This window comes from Neofelis nebulosa, chromosome 10, assembly GCF_028018385.1.
Source record: "Neofelis nebulosa isolate mNeoNeb1 chromosome 10, mNeoNeb1.pri, whole genome shotgun sequence".
NCBI classification, from domain to species: domain Eukaryota; kingdom Metazoa; phylum Chordata; class Mammalia; order Carnivora; family Felidae; genus Neofelis; species Neofelis nebulosa.
In genome coordinates, this window is record NC_080791.1 from 105384260 (window position 1) to 105401092 (window position 16833).

The 16833-nt window shown below is 45.7% G+C and overlaps 1 protein-coding gene across 1 annotated transcript in view; it reads right to left on the minus strand.

Moving 5' to 3' along the window:
* DDB1 (damage specific DNA binding protein 1) overlaps positions 1–16826 on the minus strand; it is a 30139-nt gene extending 13313 nt beyond the window's left edge. Inside the window, exons 1-13 of the mRNA XM_058689210.1 lie at positions 16612–16826; positions 15243–15391; positions 13827–13943; positions 13044–13265; positions 10894–11008; positions 9866–9963; positions 8918–9076; positions 8251–8334; positions 7285–7401; positions 6599–6701; positions 2616–2691; positions 2411–2519; positions 59–237 (exon numbers count right to left, since the gene is read on the minus strand). Of these exons, the coding sequence (XP_058545193.1) occupies positions 59–237; positions 2411–2519; positions 2616–2691; positions 6599–6701; positions 7285–7401; positions 8251–8334; positions 8918–9076; positions 9866–9963; positions 10894–11008; positions 13044–13265; positions 13827–13943; positions 15243–15391; positions 16612–16672 (1589 nt within the window). The 5' untranslated portion in view covers positions 16673–16826. The remainder of the gene's footprint in view (positions 1–58; positions 238–2410; positions 2520–2615; positions 2692–6598; positions 6702–7284; positions 7402–8250; positions 8335–8917; positions 9077–9865; positions 9964–10893; positions 11009–13043; positions 13266–13826; positions 13944–15242; positions 15392–16611) is intronic.
* Between the last annotated feature and the right edge of the window lie 7 nt (positions 16827–16833).

Here is a 16833-nt window from a genome sequence, read left to right on the forward strand (position 1 = left end):
ACGAGCGAAGACCCGGAGAACGGGAGAGGAAAGGCAGAGCAGACCAACCGGCACACACCTGATCTGCCGGAGCTCCTGAGGGTGGATCTGCAGGTAGTAGAGGGCCCTTCCCACGGCCACCACCACCTGGCTGCTGTTGCAGGAGGCCACGCTGATGTTCTTGCCCTGAGGCTCCTTCCACTCACTGACCAGAGCTTTGGGCTCTTGAGAGACCAACCTCACAGATGCTGACGTGATCTAGAAAAAAGAAGAGCAGTGTCTCCAAGCACCTGCTGGGATCCATCCGCAAGGGGGACGGTGGTAAAGGCTGCCCTGGTGGAGCCCTAAAAGTAAACTAGGGAAGTCCTCTCTGCCATGTATTTTTCTCCCCCAAACACCTAGAACGATTAGTTCCGATAGATGCCATCTGTCGTGGAAGCCCTGAAGAAGGCTGGCTTAAAACCACTTCCAGGGGCGCCTGGGTGGCGCAGTCGGTTGAGCGTCCGACTTCAGCCAGGTCACGATCTCGCGGTCCGTGAGTTCGAGCCCCGCGTCGGGCTCTGGGCTGATGGCTCAGAGCCTGGAGCCTGTTTCCGATTCTGTGTCTCCCTCTCTCTCTGCCCCTCCCCCGTTCATGCTCTGTCTCTCTCTGTCCCAAAAAAAAAAAAAAAAAAACGTTGAAAAAAAAAAAAAATTAAAAAAAAAAAAAAAAACCACTTCCAGCTGACATACCGGAAAAAAAAGGTAACCTGACTCATTCTGATGAAGTCTTGGGAAAACTATCAACAGAGGAAGACCCCGTGACTACCGGCCTAGGAGTCTTTCTCAAACCAAAAATCAGTCTTCTAAAATAGTCAAGCTCTTTACTATACATGAACCATTAAAATGCTTTAAAATTTGGAGGCTCCGGGCTGGCTCGGTCGGTGGAAGAGTGCGACTCTTGATCTCAGGGTCATGAGTTCAAGCCCCATATTGGGTGTGGAGATTACTTAAAACTAAGATCTTGAGGGGAGGGGTGCCTGGGTGGCTCAGTCGGTTGAGCGTTTGACTTCGACTCAGGTCATTAACTACTGGTTCGTGAGTTCGTGCCCCGCATCAGGCTCTGTGTGGACAAGCTCAGAGCCTGAGTTTGCTTCAGATTCTGTGTCTCCCCTTCTCTGTTCCTCCCCCACTTGCACTCTCTCTCTCTCTCTCAAAAATAAACATTAAAAAAAAAAATTTTTAAAAAGTCTTAAGGGGAGCCTGGATGGCTCAGTTGGTTAAGCATCTGACTCTCGGTTTCGGCTCTGGTCACGCTCTCACGGTTCGTGAGATTGAGCCCCACGTTGGGATCTGTGCTGACAGAACAGAGCCTGCTTAGGATTCTCTCCTTCCACCCTTCCTCCATCCTCTCAAAATAAATAAACGTTAAAAAAATAAAACCCTTTACAAAAGGCTACGAAATTATGTTGAAATAAGTTTAATGTATCTATTTTATCACTGAAATAAAATAAAAAGCAAGTTGATGACAGTGTAATGTCATTGATTCATCTCACCTATCAAAACTGAGTTCCTATTTAAAGAGTAAAGCCCTTTAATAACAGACACACGAGCTGGTGCCAGTCTTCAGGCCACTAGTTAGAAAACACTGACAAAGCAATGAATCAGTATCTGGGCATCTCCCACACTTGGTCCAGAAACCAACAGAACCTTCTCTCTGGCTTTTACCAAATCCACCACTGCCTGCTGACTAACAGGAAGACCCAAGTGGATAAAAAGATGGAGACAAGTTCATTAATCCTCAGGCACACAAATGCCATGCCCGACACCGGCAAACACTGACTGCTAAGGAAAGTGCAAAAGGTTGAGAGGGATGTGCAAAAAGTGAAGAGAGCCAGGGGTCACTCCAAACTGAAAACAACGAAGGCGTGGGAAGGCGCTCAGAAATCAGGCTCCCGGGGCTAACAAGCGCCAAAAGGACACCTGACCCCCGTGTCACGTATATATTTAAAACAAAATCAGAATACAGTAAGTTCTGGTTCTAACAACGTGGAGAGTGTTGCTGACAATCATATATGGACGGGAGCATTAGGACTAAACAGGTGTGTGTTACTATTAGAACAAGGGAAAAAATACGTCTCATAAAATAAGCATAATCAGCGGTTTGCCCAAATGTGGCACCCCAAACCATAAAAATGTTACGATCCCAGTCTATAAAAGAGAATGTGAATAAATACAATACACGTACATTTCAGAAAAAAACAAAGTTAAAAGGAACAACTCCAAAATTAACCCACCGCTGGGTGGTAGGTCGAGTAATTTTAATTTTCTTTCCCTAGGATTCCTGCTACTTTTAGAGTCATAACAATGGACTGTCTTAAAATCCTGTGGTGCTCTAGACTGCACTGTAGGTCAAATTCAAGCAAACAGCGCTTGCCCCTTTCTCAGTTACCTGGATAAGTTGCTGATGAGCCACGTTGCCACAGAAGAAAGTCTGCTGATCATCCACGAAACCCATCAGTTCGGTTTCCTCCACCTCTTCTCCGTTCAACATGAGAACTCTGCGGCAGAAGGGAAGGCCCAGGTCAGCCGGCCTGGCTTCCCCACCTTGCACCCTTCACAGGAGCACCTGGAGCTGGCATTAGACTCACCCTTACCTTGTCTGGCCCACAAAAGAGAGCACCAGAGTGTCATCAGTCTCCCGGTTAGGATCAGACCGCAGCGGCCACAGGCCTGGAAGAAAGATCAAGGAGTAAGACTCAGAGCACAGCCCAACGCTCGGCTCCCCACATCTAAGGAAGGGCAGGCTGGCCCCAAGGAGCGGGAACTTTGTGGAGTCCGTCCTAAAGCTGAAATACCCACTCTGTTCTTTCCTGGCTTTAAGACCCTGAAGAAGTTCTTTTTAAAACTGTTTTGAGCCTAATATCTTTAAGTTTTTCCTTTAATTTGGAAGAGGAGAATACATTTTTCTAGGACTCAAAATCAAAATCTGTTCTTAAAATGTGTACACAGAGGTTCCATTCCTATACCTCTCCCTGAAACCTATCCGCCAAATAAGTCATCAATAGTCTCCTGTTTATTCTTCAAAAAGAAAAAAAATTTATAAGGAAATTGGCAGTATTTTACAAGCAAATACAAATACAAGAGATGTCTGGCTGTCAAAGTCCGTGCAGCATGCAGCTTCTTGACCTCAGGGTTGTGGGTTCGAGCCCCATATTGGGTGTCGAGATTACTTAAAAATAAAACCTTAAGAAATATGTACATACATACATATGTACATATATACACACATACATATACACACATAAATATACGTACATATACACATATATACACATATATACATACACACACACACATATACGTATACACACACACACACACACACACACACAACAGCCTATCGTACACTGTTTGGCACCATACTTTTCCGCTTTGTATTAAGCCCTTATCAAAACTGAACAGTACTTTGTTTTTAACAGATGCACAGCATTTAAATATACAGACACACCAGTTTATTATTAAGTCTTATCTGATGGACACTTTTTCAGTATTTTGCACACAATCCCACAACAAATGATCTTGTATTTATGTCATTCCGTACATACGAAGGTCTATGGGGTAGATTCCTAGAAACAGGATTGTCTATAAATCATTAAATGCATGTGTAGTTTTGGCAATATTACCAATAAGCATGCTTATTTCCTCACAGCCTCACCAACAGTGTTGTCAAACTCTTAGATTCTGGTCACCTGGTGAAGAATGGTATTGCTACTCAGTTCGGATTTGCACTTCCCTTATTACAGGTAAGGCCCGTTACCTGTCTATGCATGTTCTCCTACAATTTGGGGACAGGAATTTTTGGTGATCCCCTTTATAGAAATGTTTGGATAAATTAGGGAGGTTAGGCCTTTGTCTATAAGGTGAAGTACAAACGTTTTTATCTGGTGTGCCATTTCTCATGACTTAACCTTACAGAGTTTGGTTTCTGCCATGCAGAAGTGTTTTACTTTTATGTTGCTGAATTAACCAATCATTCCCTTTGCTTCTGTACTGGAGTCATATTTTAAAAGACCTTCCCCACTAAATTATAAAGGGGGGGTACCTACGTGGCTCAGTCGGTTAAGGGTCTGACCCTTGACCGGCTCAGGTCACGATTTCACGGTTCCTGAATTCAAGCCCCACGTCAGCTCTGCAGTGAGAGTGGAGCCTGTTTGGGATTTTGTCTCCCGCTTGCTACCTCTCTTTCAAAACAAATAAAAATTTTAAAAAAATAATAAAACAAATAAAATTATAAAGGAATTCAACTTTTTCTTTTAACTTTTCTATAGCCGTTTTTCAAAAAAGAAATTTTTATGTTTATTTATTTTTGTACAGTCTCCTTTTTACATGGAGTCTGATCCATGTGGATTCTAGTAAGGTATACAAAGTACAGCACAGATCCAAACTCATCTTTCCCCAGTTGATGACTGCGAACACCATTTATTAAAAACCATTCATATGTTTCCGATTCTGTGTCTCCCTCTGTCTCTGCCCCTCCCCCGTTCATGCTCTGTCTCTCTCTGTCCCAAAAATAAATAAAAAACGTTGAAAAAAAAAAAATTTAAAAAAAAAAAAAAAAAAGGGGCGCCTGGGTGGCGCAGTCGGTTAAGCGTCCGACTTCAGCCAGGTCACGATCTCGCGGTCCGTGAGTTCGAGCCCCGCGTCAGGCTCTGGGCTGATGGCTCGGAGCCTGGAGCCTGTTTCCGATTCTGTGTCTCCCTCTGTCTCTGCCCCTCCCCCGTTCATGCTCTGTCTCTCTCTGTCCCAAAAATAAATAAAAAACGTTGAAAAAAAAAAAAAAAATTAAAAAAAAAAAAAAAAAAAAAACCATTCATAAAAGAATCATCTTGGGGCATCTGGGTGGCTCAGTCGGTTGAGTGTCCGACATGGACTCCGATCATGATCTCACAGCTCGTGGGGCTCACTGCTGTCAGCACACGGCCCACTTAGGATCCTCCATCCTCCTCTCTCTCTGCCCCTCCCCTGCCGGTGCTATCTCCAACATAAATAAACATAAGAAATCATCTTTGGGGCCCGTGGGTGCCTCAGCTGGCTGAGTGTCCAACTCTTGATTTCGGCTCAGGTCATGGTCTTACAGGTTGTGAGATTGAGCCCCTGGTCAGGCTCTGTGCCGACAGCACAGCACCTGCTTGGGATTGTCTCCCTCTCTCTTTGCCCCTCCCCAACGCATGTGTGATCTCTCTCTCTCTCTCTCAAAATAAATAAACTTAAAAAAAAAATCATCTCTAGCTCACTGAACTGAGACACCACCATTGTATACTTAATTCCCACATGTAACTATGTCTATTTCTGGACCTTTTTTAAATTTTTGGATGTTTGAATTTTTTTAATTTCGGGAGTTTTGCTCAAGGAACCCTGCATGTTAGTGCACCGAAACCACACTTTTATTCACTGAGGTTTAATGGCACATTTTAGTATCTGGTAGGGCTAGTCCCATCTCCTGACTTTTCTTGCTTCTCCCTTTTTCCATTTGGACCTTGGATTATCTAGGTCAAGAAAAAAAAAAAAGAAAAAAAAAAACCCTGATATTTTATTGAGATACATGAAATATAAAAATAGGTCAAGGACTACTTTACAATTTCATTTATAGCACGTTGGCATGTCTTTTTTTCATCTGACCAAGCTATCCTTTGAACCTTTAAGGAGTATTTTAATGTTTTCCCTGTAGAAGTTTTGCACACTTTTTATAAAGTTTATTCCTTGGTATTTTGCCTTTTTACTGCTATTGTAAATTGGCTCCTTCCCTCCACTATACCTTCTAATGGACTGTGTTTTCACGTGAAAGCTATTAACTTTAGTACGTTAATTTTATATCCTACTACCTTAATGAATTGTTGTGTAGTTTTCCAGTCAATTCTCCTGGGTTTTGTAGTTTTATGATCTCTTCCTTTCTAACTCATAAACCTCTATTTCTTTATTTATCCGTTTCCACCCTCTTATTTAACAGTCTTTTTTTCTGATGTGTCTCTCTATGTATATATCTTTGGTTTTGCTTTATGATTCAATCTGATCGTCTTTCTCCTTTAATAGGTGAGTTTTAACCAATTCACATTTACTTAACATGACATATCAGATTTTTCAGACACCCATGCAGATCTATAGCTGTTCTGTCATATTACCCTGGGTCACATCTACTGCCTATATATCATAAAAGCCTTTCACTATATGGTCTTTCTTCGATCTTGATTATTATAGTTCTCCCGGAATTTAGGTTTTTACTTTTGTTTCTACAAGTTCCCTTTACACTATATGCACTTGTATGTGATGTTCTCAGTCTCCTCTTTTTTCAGGGATTCTATTAGTTCCCTTATAGAAACGTTCAATTTAACTTAGAAACTTTCCCATTTCTCTACTCCATTATCCAATTTTGGTCAATAATATATATTTTCGAGTTTACTTTGGCACTTATAAATACGTTCAAGCTTCTACCACTGATTTGTCTTTTCCATTTTTTTTTAATACTTCATCTGACCTGCTTTCCTCTAGCTCCCACCCAAGTGCCTTCACAACTCGTAATGAGACCAAAGATCAAGGTCACTCAACTAAGATTTGCACCCTACATCCACCAAAAGGTTACCTTTGATGCCTGGTAAGTCAATGCTGGCATGCTCATGGATTCCAATTCCATTTCGGATGATCCGCAAGGAACCTTCCTTGAAAGCCCCAGAGCAAGTAACCAGCTGCAAATAGAGAAAGCGTTTCTAAATACCCCCTCGCAAGCCTGGGGCCATCATACTGATGCCCAGAACGTAAACCCAATGACCCTTCCAGTGGAGCTAAGTTTGAGGATGCAGACTTGGCAGAGGCTGATGTCCAAGTCCCTCAAATTGTCCAAGCAGACAGGACATTCTAGTCCAAGAAGCAAAAAGCAACTACCACTGCTCCTAGCAAGGTGGCTTCCATCATTGGAACCTAGAGTGTACTAGAAAGAACACAGGATCTAGACTCAGACACACCTGCCATTTGGGGGTTATGGGACCTTGGACAAGTTCCTTGATCTTTCTCAGTCCCAAGTCTCCTCACTTCTGAAACAGCCAAGAATTCCTATCTAATAGGGTGCTCGTGTGATCACAGATAATGTAGATCTGTATCACCGACCTAGCGACGCACTCAACAAATGGTAGTTATCCTTGCGTCCTCGTTAGTGAGCAAGGCTCTTAAAACTTATCTTCAGTGGGCACACCCCACTCCAGATAGGCAAGTCTAGAAGAACACAGTTTGAGTGAACGTATCAACCATCCATTTCTAGGATGGCCCTCTTACCTGTCCCTGCCCCTGCCTCTCCAGGTCCACCACGCACATGTCCACAATGGGTCCCAAATTAGTAAAGGTTTCCATGGCCACTACATAGGAGCCTTGTTCGTTGCTGTCAACATTGAGCTAACAAGAAAAAACAAGGTTAGTCCTGGAATGCCGCTAAGAGATCCACCCTAAAGAGACGGTTATCATCCAAGAGAAACTCTGAATCCTACAAGATCTGCCCTTCTTGTACTCCACTGGATGCTTCTAGAAGGGGATTATTGACTAAGGAACATGGTTAGCTTCTAGAAGACCCACGAACCAGTCAGGGATGTCTAATCTGTGAGTCCCATGGATGGATTTCAAAGAAGCAGTTTGGAAATTAATGTAAAACGTTTGCATGTATTTCTCTGCAGAGAAATCCAAAGTTTTCATACTCCAGAGGTGACCTGGCACAACACACTATGACCTCTTTGAAGGTAGGAGCTGGGTCTCGTTTCATCATTGTATCCACTGTGCCCAGCACCTTGCCTGGCACATCTGTTGAATGAACCTTTAAGACAAAGAGCTAGGGGCGCCTGGGTGGCGCAGTCGGTTAAGCGGCCGACTTCAGCCAGGTCACGATCTCGCGTCTGTGAGTTCGAGCCCCGCGTCGGGCTCTGTGCTGACAGCTCGGAGCCTGGAGCCTGTTTCCAATTCTGTGTCTCCCTCTCTCTCTGCCCCTCCCCCGTTCATGCTCTGTGTCTCTCTGTCCCAAAAATAAATAAAAAACATTGAAAAAGAAAAAAAAAAAAATTTAAAAAAAAAAAAAAAAAAAAAAAAAAAGACAAAGAGCTAGTCAGGGTAGGAAGGGAAATCGACCGAGGAGACAGCTGCATAGTATGGAAACAGATGAAATGAAGAAATTCAGAGGTTCCAAACACAGGAGAAACGTGACAAAGAAGCAGTGAAGATGGCGAAAAAGCCAGAAAGAAGAAAGTATCTTCTCACCTTCACAAGCTGGGAGTCACCGAGGCGAGACCCAACGAACACAACACCATTATCGAGGTATGTCAAGCATTCGGCGATAGAGGTCTAGAAGAAAGTCAGTGGCATGAAAGGCATCAGAATGGACACTCCCTGGGAGCCCGACACTGTCCTACCACTGTCCTCTCACCTCTCAGAGGTCTGCTAAGAAAACAAACAGCTGCAGCCACGAGTCCCGAAACAATTCTCCATTTCAAATCCCCAGGCCCCACTAAACAAATGTTCCTAAGTCTCTGAAGTTTGTGACTCCATTTATCATATCCTTACAGTCAGAAAAATCTATTCTTTCTCTTGCAGGTGCCTCCTCCGAATGATCATCTTAATCCCAATGGCTCCAGTCTGCTCCTTAACTTTTTTGGGACCCTCCCCCTGGAACGGAGTATTAGCGTTAGGTTAATCTTCCATTCTGAATGGTATCCTTTCCATTTCTCGCCCTTTGTGTGCTTCACGTAGAGCACGGCTGCCTGCGAGATTCTCCAACATCTAACTCATTTGAAAACCAACTTCCGCAGCAGGACTGACCACGTGTCGCTAGGTGGTACGTAACACAGTTCCCAGTCACAGTGTGAGACCACACGTCTGGGGTCACTAGGGCGCTAGCAGAAGACAGCAGAGCAGGGACCAGCCCGACCTCTCCAAGGAGCTCCACGCGGAGATCTTTGAGGGTGACGGTGCCGTCCATCTGCTCCTCCTTCTCCAAGAGCAGCATAAAGAGTCGTCCTTCCATGTCTCCCAGCAGATAGCGGGAACCATTGGGGTCCACACGATTGTGACACACGATCGTGCTTTGCTGCCAAGAGGGAAGACACGGTCATTAGAGATTAAGTGTCTCCCATAACCAGAGAGCAAACCCTCATGAACCACTCCCTTTACCAAGCCCAGCCATTTCACAGGCAAGGAATCCACTTAGCAAACACTACGTGTGTGATTAAAAATGGGGACATTTTTATTCTGAAGACGATTTTCTGAGGAACTCAATACACCTGAAATGTTTTTTCACAGATTATCCTATTGGGAAATAGAAATACATAGAAAATAGGAAGCAGCGGTAAGTATTCACTGGACTATGAACACTACCACAGATTTTGTTACTTACCGTCACGACTACGAATCCCTCCCACTGCTAACGCTACCAAAGACTATGTCATTTACCCTTTAACTTAATATTCTAATTCTTATGACTTAAAACACTGAGATTTGAAACTTTTGTGACCAATTTTTTTAAGTCTGTACAACCGATCACTCTATTACCCTCACATGACTTGAGCTCTGAGAACATTTAATCAAATCTGCAAAATCCTTCCCTTCATAAAGTCGCCCCAGTAGACGGGAAGAGTAAGCCTCCTTCGATTACTACTTCCTTCTCTCGGCTAGTGGGCAAGCTCTCCGTAAGCAAAACCAGGCCAGTCTCTCTTCGTATTCCCAATGCCCCACACAGTATCTTACGCACATAGTAAACGCTAGGACAGACATCTAGAAGTGTCCCTTTACAAACGGGGAGAAAGAAAGGAGCAGGGTAAGAACGAGGGCAAAAAAAAAAAAACAGAGAAGGAAGGAAAAGTAAAAGAGTGCTGCTCACCTTGATGATAGGAGGGGCAATCGCCAGGTATTTGTCACCGTTGTGATACGTGATCGACTCCTGTCCAATGATGATGGCCCCTCCAAAGGGCTCTGGGACTGCAGGGGAAAGGACAGCATTAGAACGCTCAGTACTCCAGACCTGCCAAGCCCTGTAGCGTCAAGGGCACTGATCCAGCCACCTCTGGGGCAAACCTTCAGGAAATCATTATTTTTAAAAAGACAACCAAGTCCAAGGAACGTGGCGGCCTTTAACTGACGCTGCTGTCTGGGAAATGTCAGGCTGGCATCACCTAACCCTGTATTTTTATCGTCACTCTTCCAGTGTTTCCGAGCCCCTACGGGTGGGGCGTCTTCTCTGTGCTCTTCCACCTGCACCCTCCCCCTTTCTCTCCTCAACTTTGATCTCTCGAACTCAAAACGGTTATTCTTTTTCCCGTTCCTTAGCTTACTTTCCCCCGTTACCAGGGCCACCATTTAGAAAAGCCAATTCTCACTTGAGAGTTCTAAAATTTCTCTCCTAAGCGAGACACATAACATGATGTTGAGGGCAGGATATGGGACAAAGAGCACAGAGGCCTGGAGTCAGGCCGAGGCTTTGTCAGCGAGGCACAGGCACGGGCAAGCCCCGTGGCCCAGGCATCCCCATCTGTGAAAGACTCAGATTAGATAAGCTCCACAGGCCACCCCGCCTCGGTTTTTCAACGTTATGCCCAGCAATGAAATAATGAGAGTAATTTCTACACACCACTCTGCAAATCAATCTCAGTACTTAACCCCGCCACCCCAAATAAAGGAAAGCTGTACTTTCTGGGAAGACTAAAAAACAGACAATCCCAAAGACAAAAATGGGAAAAGCAAAGGAAAGCACATTTAGAAAACAGGAGACGTCAGGGCTGCTGAGTAATGCACGTGCATAATAGCATCTGAGCCCGGAAATGAAGGCACAGAGAAGGTGAGGAAGGAGCAAGAGTAGGGAACAGACCCAGACCTGGGGGGCGGGGGCACATTTCCAAAACCCCAACCAACCTGCAATCACCATGGAAGCCTCAGCTTCTACGTTTTCCTGTTTCCAAGGGCCCTTATTGAACTCCTTCTCTCGGAGAGACACCTCATAGGTTTTCACATGCCGCCCCTGAGGGTCCTAGGTGGGGGAAAGGTGGAGTGGTTAGCCCCAACGAAGGGTGAACCCTGGACTGGACAGGAGTCCTGAAAGGGACAGGCCATCCCCACCCAGCATCTGACCATCCTATCACATTGGCCTTACTTACTACCCTGATCCATCCATATGCTGACAGCCACCAACTAAACCTATGACTGGGTAGGCTGGGACCCAGACCTGTTTCTAACAACTCAACCAACCAAGACAGGCGTCAGAATTAGAAAAATCAACGTGGCACGCTATACCGATCACCGTAAGAAATACAACATACACGTGTATATTCACGGGTGTGTCTAAGACATACGTTACGTCCTAGAGTCCTTGGTCTCAAGGAACTTACTATATTGAGAAGCTAAATACGTCTAAGAGATTAAAAAATTTATCTGAGGGGCGCCTGGCTGGCTCGGTCCGTGGAGCATGCAATTCTTGACATCGGGGTCGTGAGTTCGAGCCCCAAACTGGGTGTAGAGATTACTTAAAAAAAAAAAAAAAAAGATACAATTCTTAAGCACATTCTGCAGGGGTGATGGGAGTGAGAACAGAACACAACTCTACTCTACAAGGAGGTTTTAGCTAAGACCTCCAGTCCTGCCTTTGTCAACACCTTCCCCCGCTTCTCCTGAATCCTGACTCACATCAGTCCTAGGGCCATCAAAGTCACCTTTGAGGCTAGAAGAGCAGGGACGGGGAGGCTACAATCGGCCAGTGGGAGATGGCATCAACAAAGGCCAGATGGAAGTCTAAGAAGTTATGGAAAGAATTCCACAATGTGTTTCGGGGCAGGGGCCACATCTTAATCGCTGCTAATAGCTCCTGACACACTTAGAATGACTATCTTTCAACGGGCAAGTCCCTAAATGTTTCCCAAGTTGAATTTTTGGCACAAAACAGGAGATAGTGGTTTTTAGTTGAGGAAAGGTCTTCCCATCAATGACAGGGGTAAGACTGAACTTCATGAAAAGTTCAAGCTGGGGTTTGCATTTGGACCCCTGAGACATATACAGAAACGAAGATCTTTCACAACTGGCAGCCCTGAGGCTAGGAACAGACAGAATCAGCCTTGAATAACCAACATCAATGTTTTAATGACCTGGTAATTGACAAAACTGTACACGAGAGAGAAATTCTTAAGTTTTTATTTCAGCTTCAGTAGTGAACTGTGAGCAAGATCAAACAAAATCTCCTAAAGTCGTTTGAACCTCATTCAACTGAACTTCATTCCGACCAGCCTCTGAACTCTAGCACTTAAGGGGACACTAAATAATATGCAAAAACAATCAGTGTTTCCGAAGCTTAACACAGCTATCGAACGTGCCCACGCGTCTCACTCGGGACTCAGACTAGGTTTCCCTCCACCATTGATTCAACCACATGCAAGCGAAATGACCTCATGCTATCTGGCTCTTTGTTAAAAGGCGGAGATTTTTCTAAGATACAGGCAAGTGAGCCTGGTGTTCTGCCACCCCGCCCCCACTTAACAAATCTGGCTCAGAGAACAGCTGCCCAGGATCAGCGCGGCTAAAGTTTGAGGCACAGACCAAAATAGAAGTCAACAGCCAACAAGTCACCAGAAAGTGAGGGCTGGACAAAATGCAAACCTCTTCTTAGAAGATGCAAATAAGACATCGCCAAGATGATTTTTCTTTTGCTTATAGGGGCAATTTCTAAATCACTGCTCTACAGCTAAGTTTTAATAATCCCCTAGCATGCCGGTAAGAGACTCAGACAAAGTATAAACTGGGTCACCCTATAAAATCTCCAAGGTCCACAATAATGTAATCTCAGGATTAAAACCTGCTACCAGCCCCAGAGAGCTTCCTGCCTCATTAAGTACTACTGCGCTCAAGAGGCAATCAAATTCTGACCCATATTAATCATATCATTCAAAACATTTAAGGACAAACACGTTCAACTCTCTGCCTGCCCTACTGCCAAATCCAGACATTCCAATTAGCGGGAAGCAACTCCCACTGTGCAAAACCACACCGCTTCCCCCTCTCTCCTCCAGCTCCAGTACCTGGTAGACAAAGCAGATGGTAGGTGCTTGGCAACCATATAAGAACTTGACGTCGATGACATGCAACTCCTCGAGGCGGATGTTAAAGGCCTTGAGCTCTTTATTGTCCCGGTCTAGCGGAATAACCTTGAAAAGCCCATCATAGAGTCGCAGGCCAATCATGCGGCACTCGGGGTCAATAATGCCAATGATGCCAGTCTCTGAGGGGCGGCCAATACGGTCCTAAGAAGTAAAACTGGGGTTAGGAGGGGCGCCTGGGTGGCTCAGTCGGTTAAGCCTCTGACTTCAGCTCAGGTCACGATCTCACAGTTCATGGGTTCGAGCCCCGTGTCGGGCTCTGTGCTGACAGCTCAGAGCCTGGAGCCTGCTTCAGATCCTGCGTCTCCCTCTCTCTCTGCCCCTCCCCTGCTCACGCTCTGTCTCTCTCTCAAAAAAATAAAATTAAAAAAACTGAGGTTAGAAAAGAACCTCAACACTCAGGGTAACAGAGGATACCAGGCACCTCCTCCCCAAGGTGACTTTAGGGGTAGTAAAACCAGCGGCATCTACTGGCCATGCCAGTGAGCCCACGTCAGTGCATGCCTTTTCGCAGAACACTGAATCTCAATGAATTAGTACCCTGTCCCTTGGACTCTTCCTTTCTTCATAAAAGCTCAAACCCTTAGGATGTTCTCTTTGTTTCTCTGATCACAGAGAGAACTGCCCCCAGCAGCTCAATTTTCTCCATCAAATCATGACAGCTCTACCCAAAAAACTCTCATCAGCCTAAAGCAGCCACCTCACCTGGACGTTGCCATGGGCTCGTGTTATGATATCAATGCTCTCGCCGCTCTGCTTGTACTCCAGGATGCAGGCATTGTACTTAGCTGTCAGGATAAACAGGAGGTCCTTGCTCTCCCCCTGGAAACCAACATGATACCATTAAAAGAGGTTCTTTAAAAAAAATTTTATTTTTAATTTTTTTTAGTTTATTTTTGACAGAGAGAGAGAGAGCGAGAGCGAGTAAGCATGAGCAGGGGAGGGGCAGAGAGAGATGGAAACGCAGAATCTGACGCAGACTCCAGGCTCTCAGCTGTCAGCACAGAGCCCAAACGTGGGGCTCAAACTCATGAACCACAAGATCATAACCTGAGCCAAAGTCGGCCACTTAACCGACTGAGCCACCCAGGCGCCCCTAAAAGAGGTTCCTGTTAAAACAAAAATAGCTGTCCAGCCTTTAAGCCTCTTTCTTCAAGCACGCTAGGTTCTTGAAGAACTTTCTTTTCTCCCTGAAGAGAAAAATCCCAGTGAATAGGTAACACACATCAGGTACACACACCCTAAGGGTGTGTGCAACAGGCCAGAACTAAAGCAGGTAAACATCTGGGCTTCACTTTGATGACTGTACTTGTCTCTGCCCTACCCACAGTAATGTCTTGTCTATTTCCATCTCAAGCTAATCTCTCATTCCATTCAAATTCTCCAAGATGAATGCAATGCCTCCTCTAATCCTCTCCCAACTATTCGAAGAGGGAAAAACATGTGAATAACGATGAGAGCTAAAATGGATCTACAAAGTCTTACTTACTTATTAACAGAGACCCCAAAAGACTGAATATTTTGTTCCAAGGCTTACAGTTGAAATTTTGAACCCACTGCTTTCTTGTCAGAGTCAGTTAGGATACAATGAAGCAACACAGATGAAAGCATTTGAGTTACAATGATGACGATAATACTATGATAATTGTTAATGTAACAGTAAATGCTTGCCATGTAATAGCTCCTATTATAACATTTCCTCTTCACAGTAACCCAGGAGATTTCATGTCGTTATCCCCACTCTGCACACAAGCCAATAAGGCTCTGAGGCTCTGAAAGGTTAGGTGACATCCAAAGTTAGAATCAATAAGGAATAAAACCAGGATGGCCCTCATCAAGAGCCTACTCTCTGAATCAGTATGGTGACCCACATTTCAAACCACTGTAGTCTCCCCTTCTAGAGAAGTCAACCTGACTTTTTTCCTAGTGACCCTGTTCTATATCTAGGAAGCTTGTTCAACAATATAAATTGAAACGTGCCATGCAAAAAAAAAAAAAAAAAGAGAAAGAGAGAGAGAGAGAGAGATTTTTCTCTCCTAAACCCCATTCCATCCATCCCAAGACAAAGTGAAACCATCCACACGACAGTTCTTGTTGCTGGGCCCAACCCAGAGCACTTACCTTGGGCCTGAAAAGCTCCATGACAGCAATCTTCCCATACATGCCCACCTCTTTGACGGGCCGAAGCCCCTCAGCAGTGACCACATAGATCTCTAATCTCGTGTTTTTGGCAATCAACAGGTTCAGGTCTTCGGCTGATGTAAAGTGTCCTGAAAGGAACAGATCCTCTAACTTTTGAAGCCAGAGCAGTATCTAAATAATCCTATCCCTTGTCCTTAAATACCCCCAGAATTCACATTTATTTCAGAGTTCTCTGGCTCCCTCCATTCACTTCCTTCTTGCCAAATCCAGCACCTCAGAGAGTCTCACTTCATACGTTCAAGAAAGCTACTTCCCTAATCAGACTAAGAAAACTGGCCTGGGCCTAAGAGCAGCATGTCCTTCAACTGACAATGACTGTGAAAACCTTTCAGATGGCTCTGTGCCCTCAAATTTTACTTTTCCTACTGCAGTGGCAGACTTATCTTCTCGGTAAGGGATGCTGGAGAAAGCGTTCACCTGCATTCAGTCCTTACCTACATTCTCACAAAATCTTGACCAAACAGACCGGATGGAATGCAAATTCTCAGAGCTTTGTATCAAGACACTGTTTTGTCCACACCTCTTGCCTTCCCAGCAGTCGACCAAAAAACCCCCCCGTCCACACTCCCTCACAGCTTCCAACTCTCCAAACAACAAGAGTTTTGTTTTGGAATCGTGATTAGGATGTACACAAACATACAACTTTGAGGCCTTCATATTCTGCTGTGAACGTGGTTCAAGACGATTACTCCCGGGGTTCTGGACATCTGTGTCCTTTGTGATCCTTGTCTAGTCAACAAGGCAAACCCAACACAGGGCCGGGCCATCCGAACCCTCCGCTCTAGCAGCCCCCTCCAGTAAACAACAGCCCCAGGCAGAGAAGACTCCTCTCCTTCGGGTGAGAGCGTACATTCCTCACATCCCTCCACCTCCTGCACCTTCCAGGCTCTCCCGCTGGAAAATTCTGACCCTAAGAAAGTCGCCATCGCCACCGCCCCTTCCCCTGACCACACGAGGCCAATCTCGCCCCCCCCCCCCCCCGCAACACCGCACAATCCACTCACACTTCGCTCTGTCCCGGTGGGGCCCGTCCCTGTCCCCGAGGCCAAGTGACCTCCCAGGACGAAAAGGGGACCCCCAAGCGCAGCTTTTACTCCCCAAAAGGAGCGTGCTTCTTTTAAGGACACCTTCTTTAAAGCCGTGGGCTGGCGGAGCTCGGTCGGCCGCCAGCACCTTCCATTCCCGGGACTCGGTCCCGCCCGGCCGCCCCAGGGGCCGCGGGCCTCCCTAGGCCTCGGTGCCCCCCCAGCTCCCTCCCTCGCGGGGTCCCCTGCCCCGGCAGCCTCACCGGTCACGCAGCCGTTCACGGCGGTGGGCTTCTGTGCCGTTACCACGTAGTTGTACGACATGTCGAGGTCTGGGGCGGCCCGTCGGCACTCGAGCGCAACGATAGAGAAATGGACACAGGCGAAGAGACAGGGGCCCCCACCCGCGCGCGGCGAACTCCAATGCCGCTGCCTCCGCCCCAGAGACACGTTGCAGGCCAGAGCGGCCGGGGCGCAGGGCATCA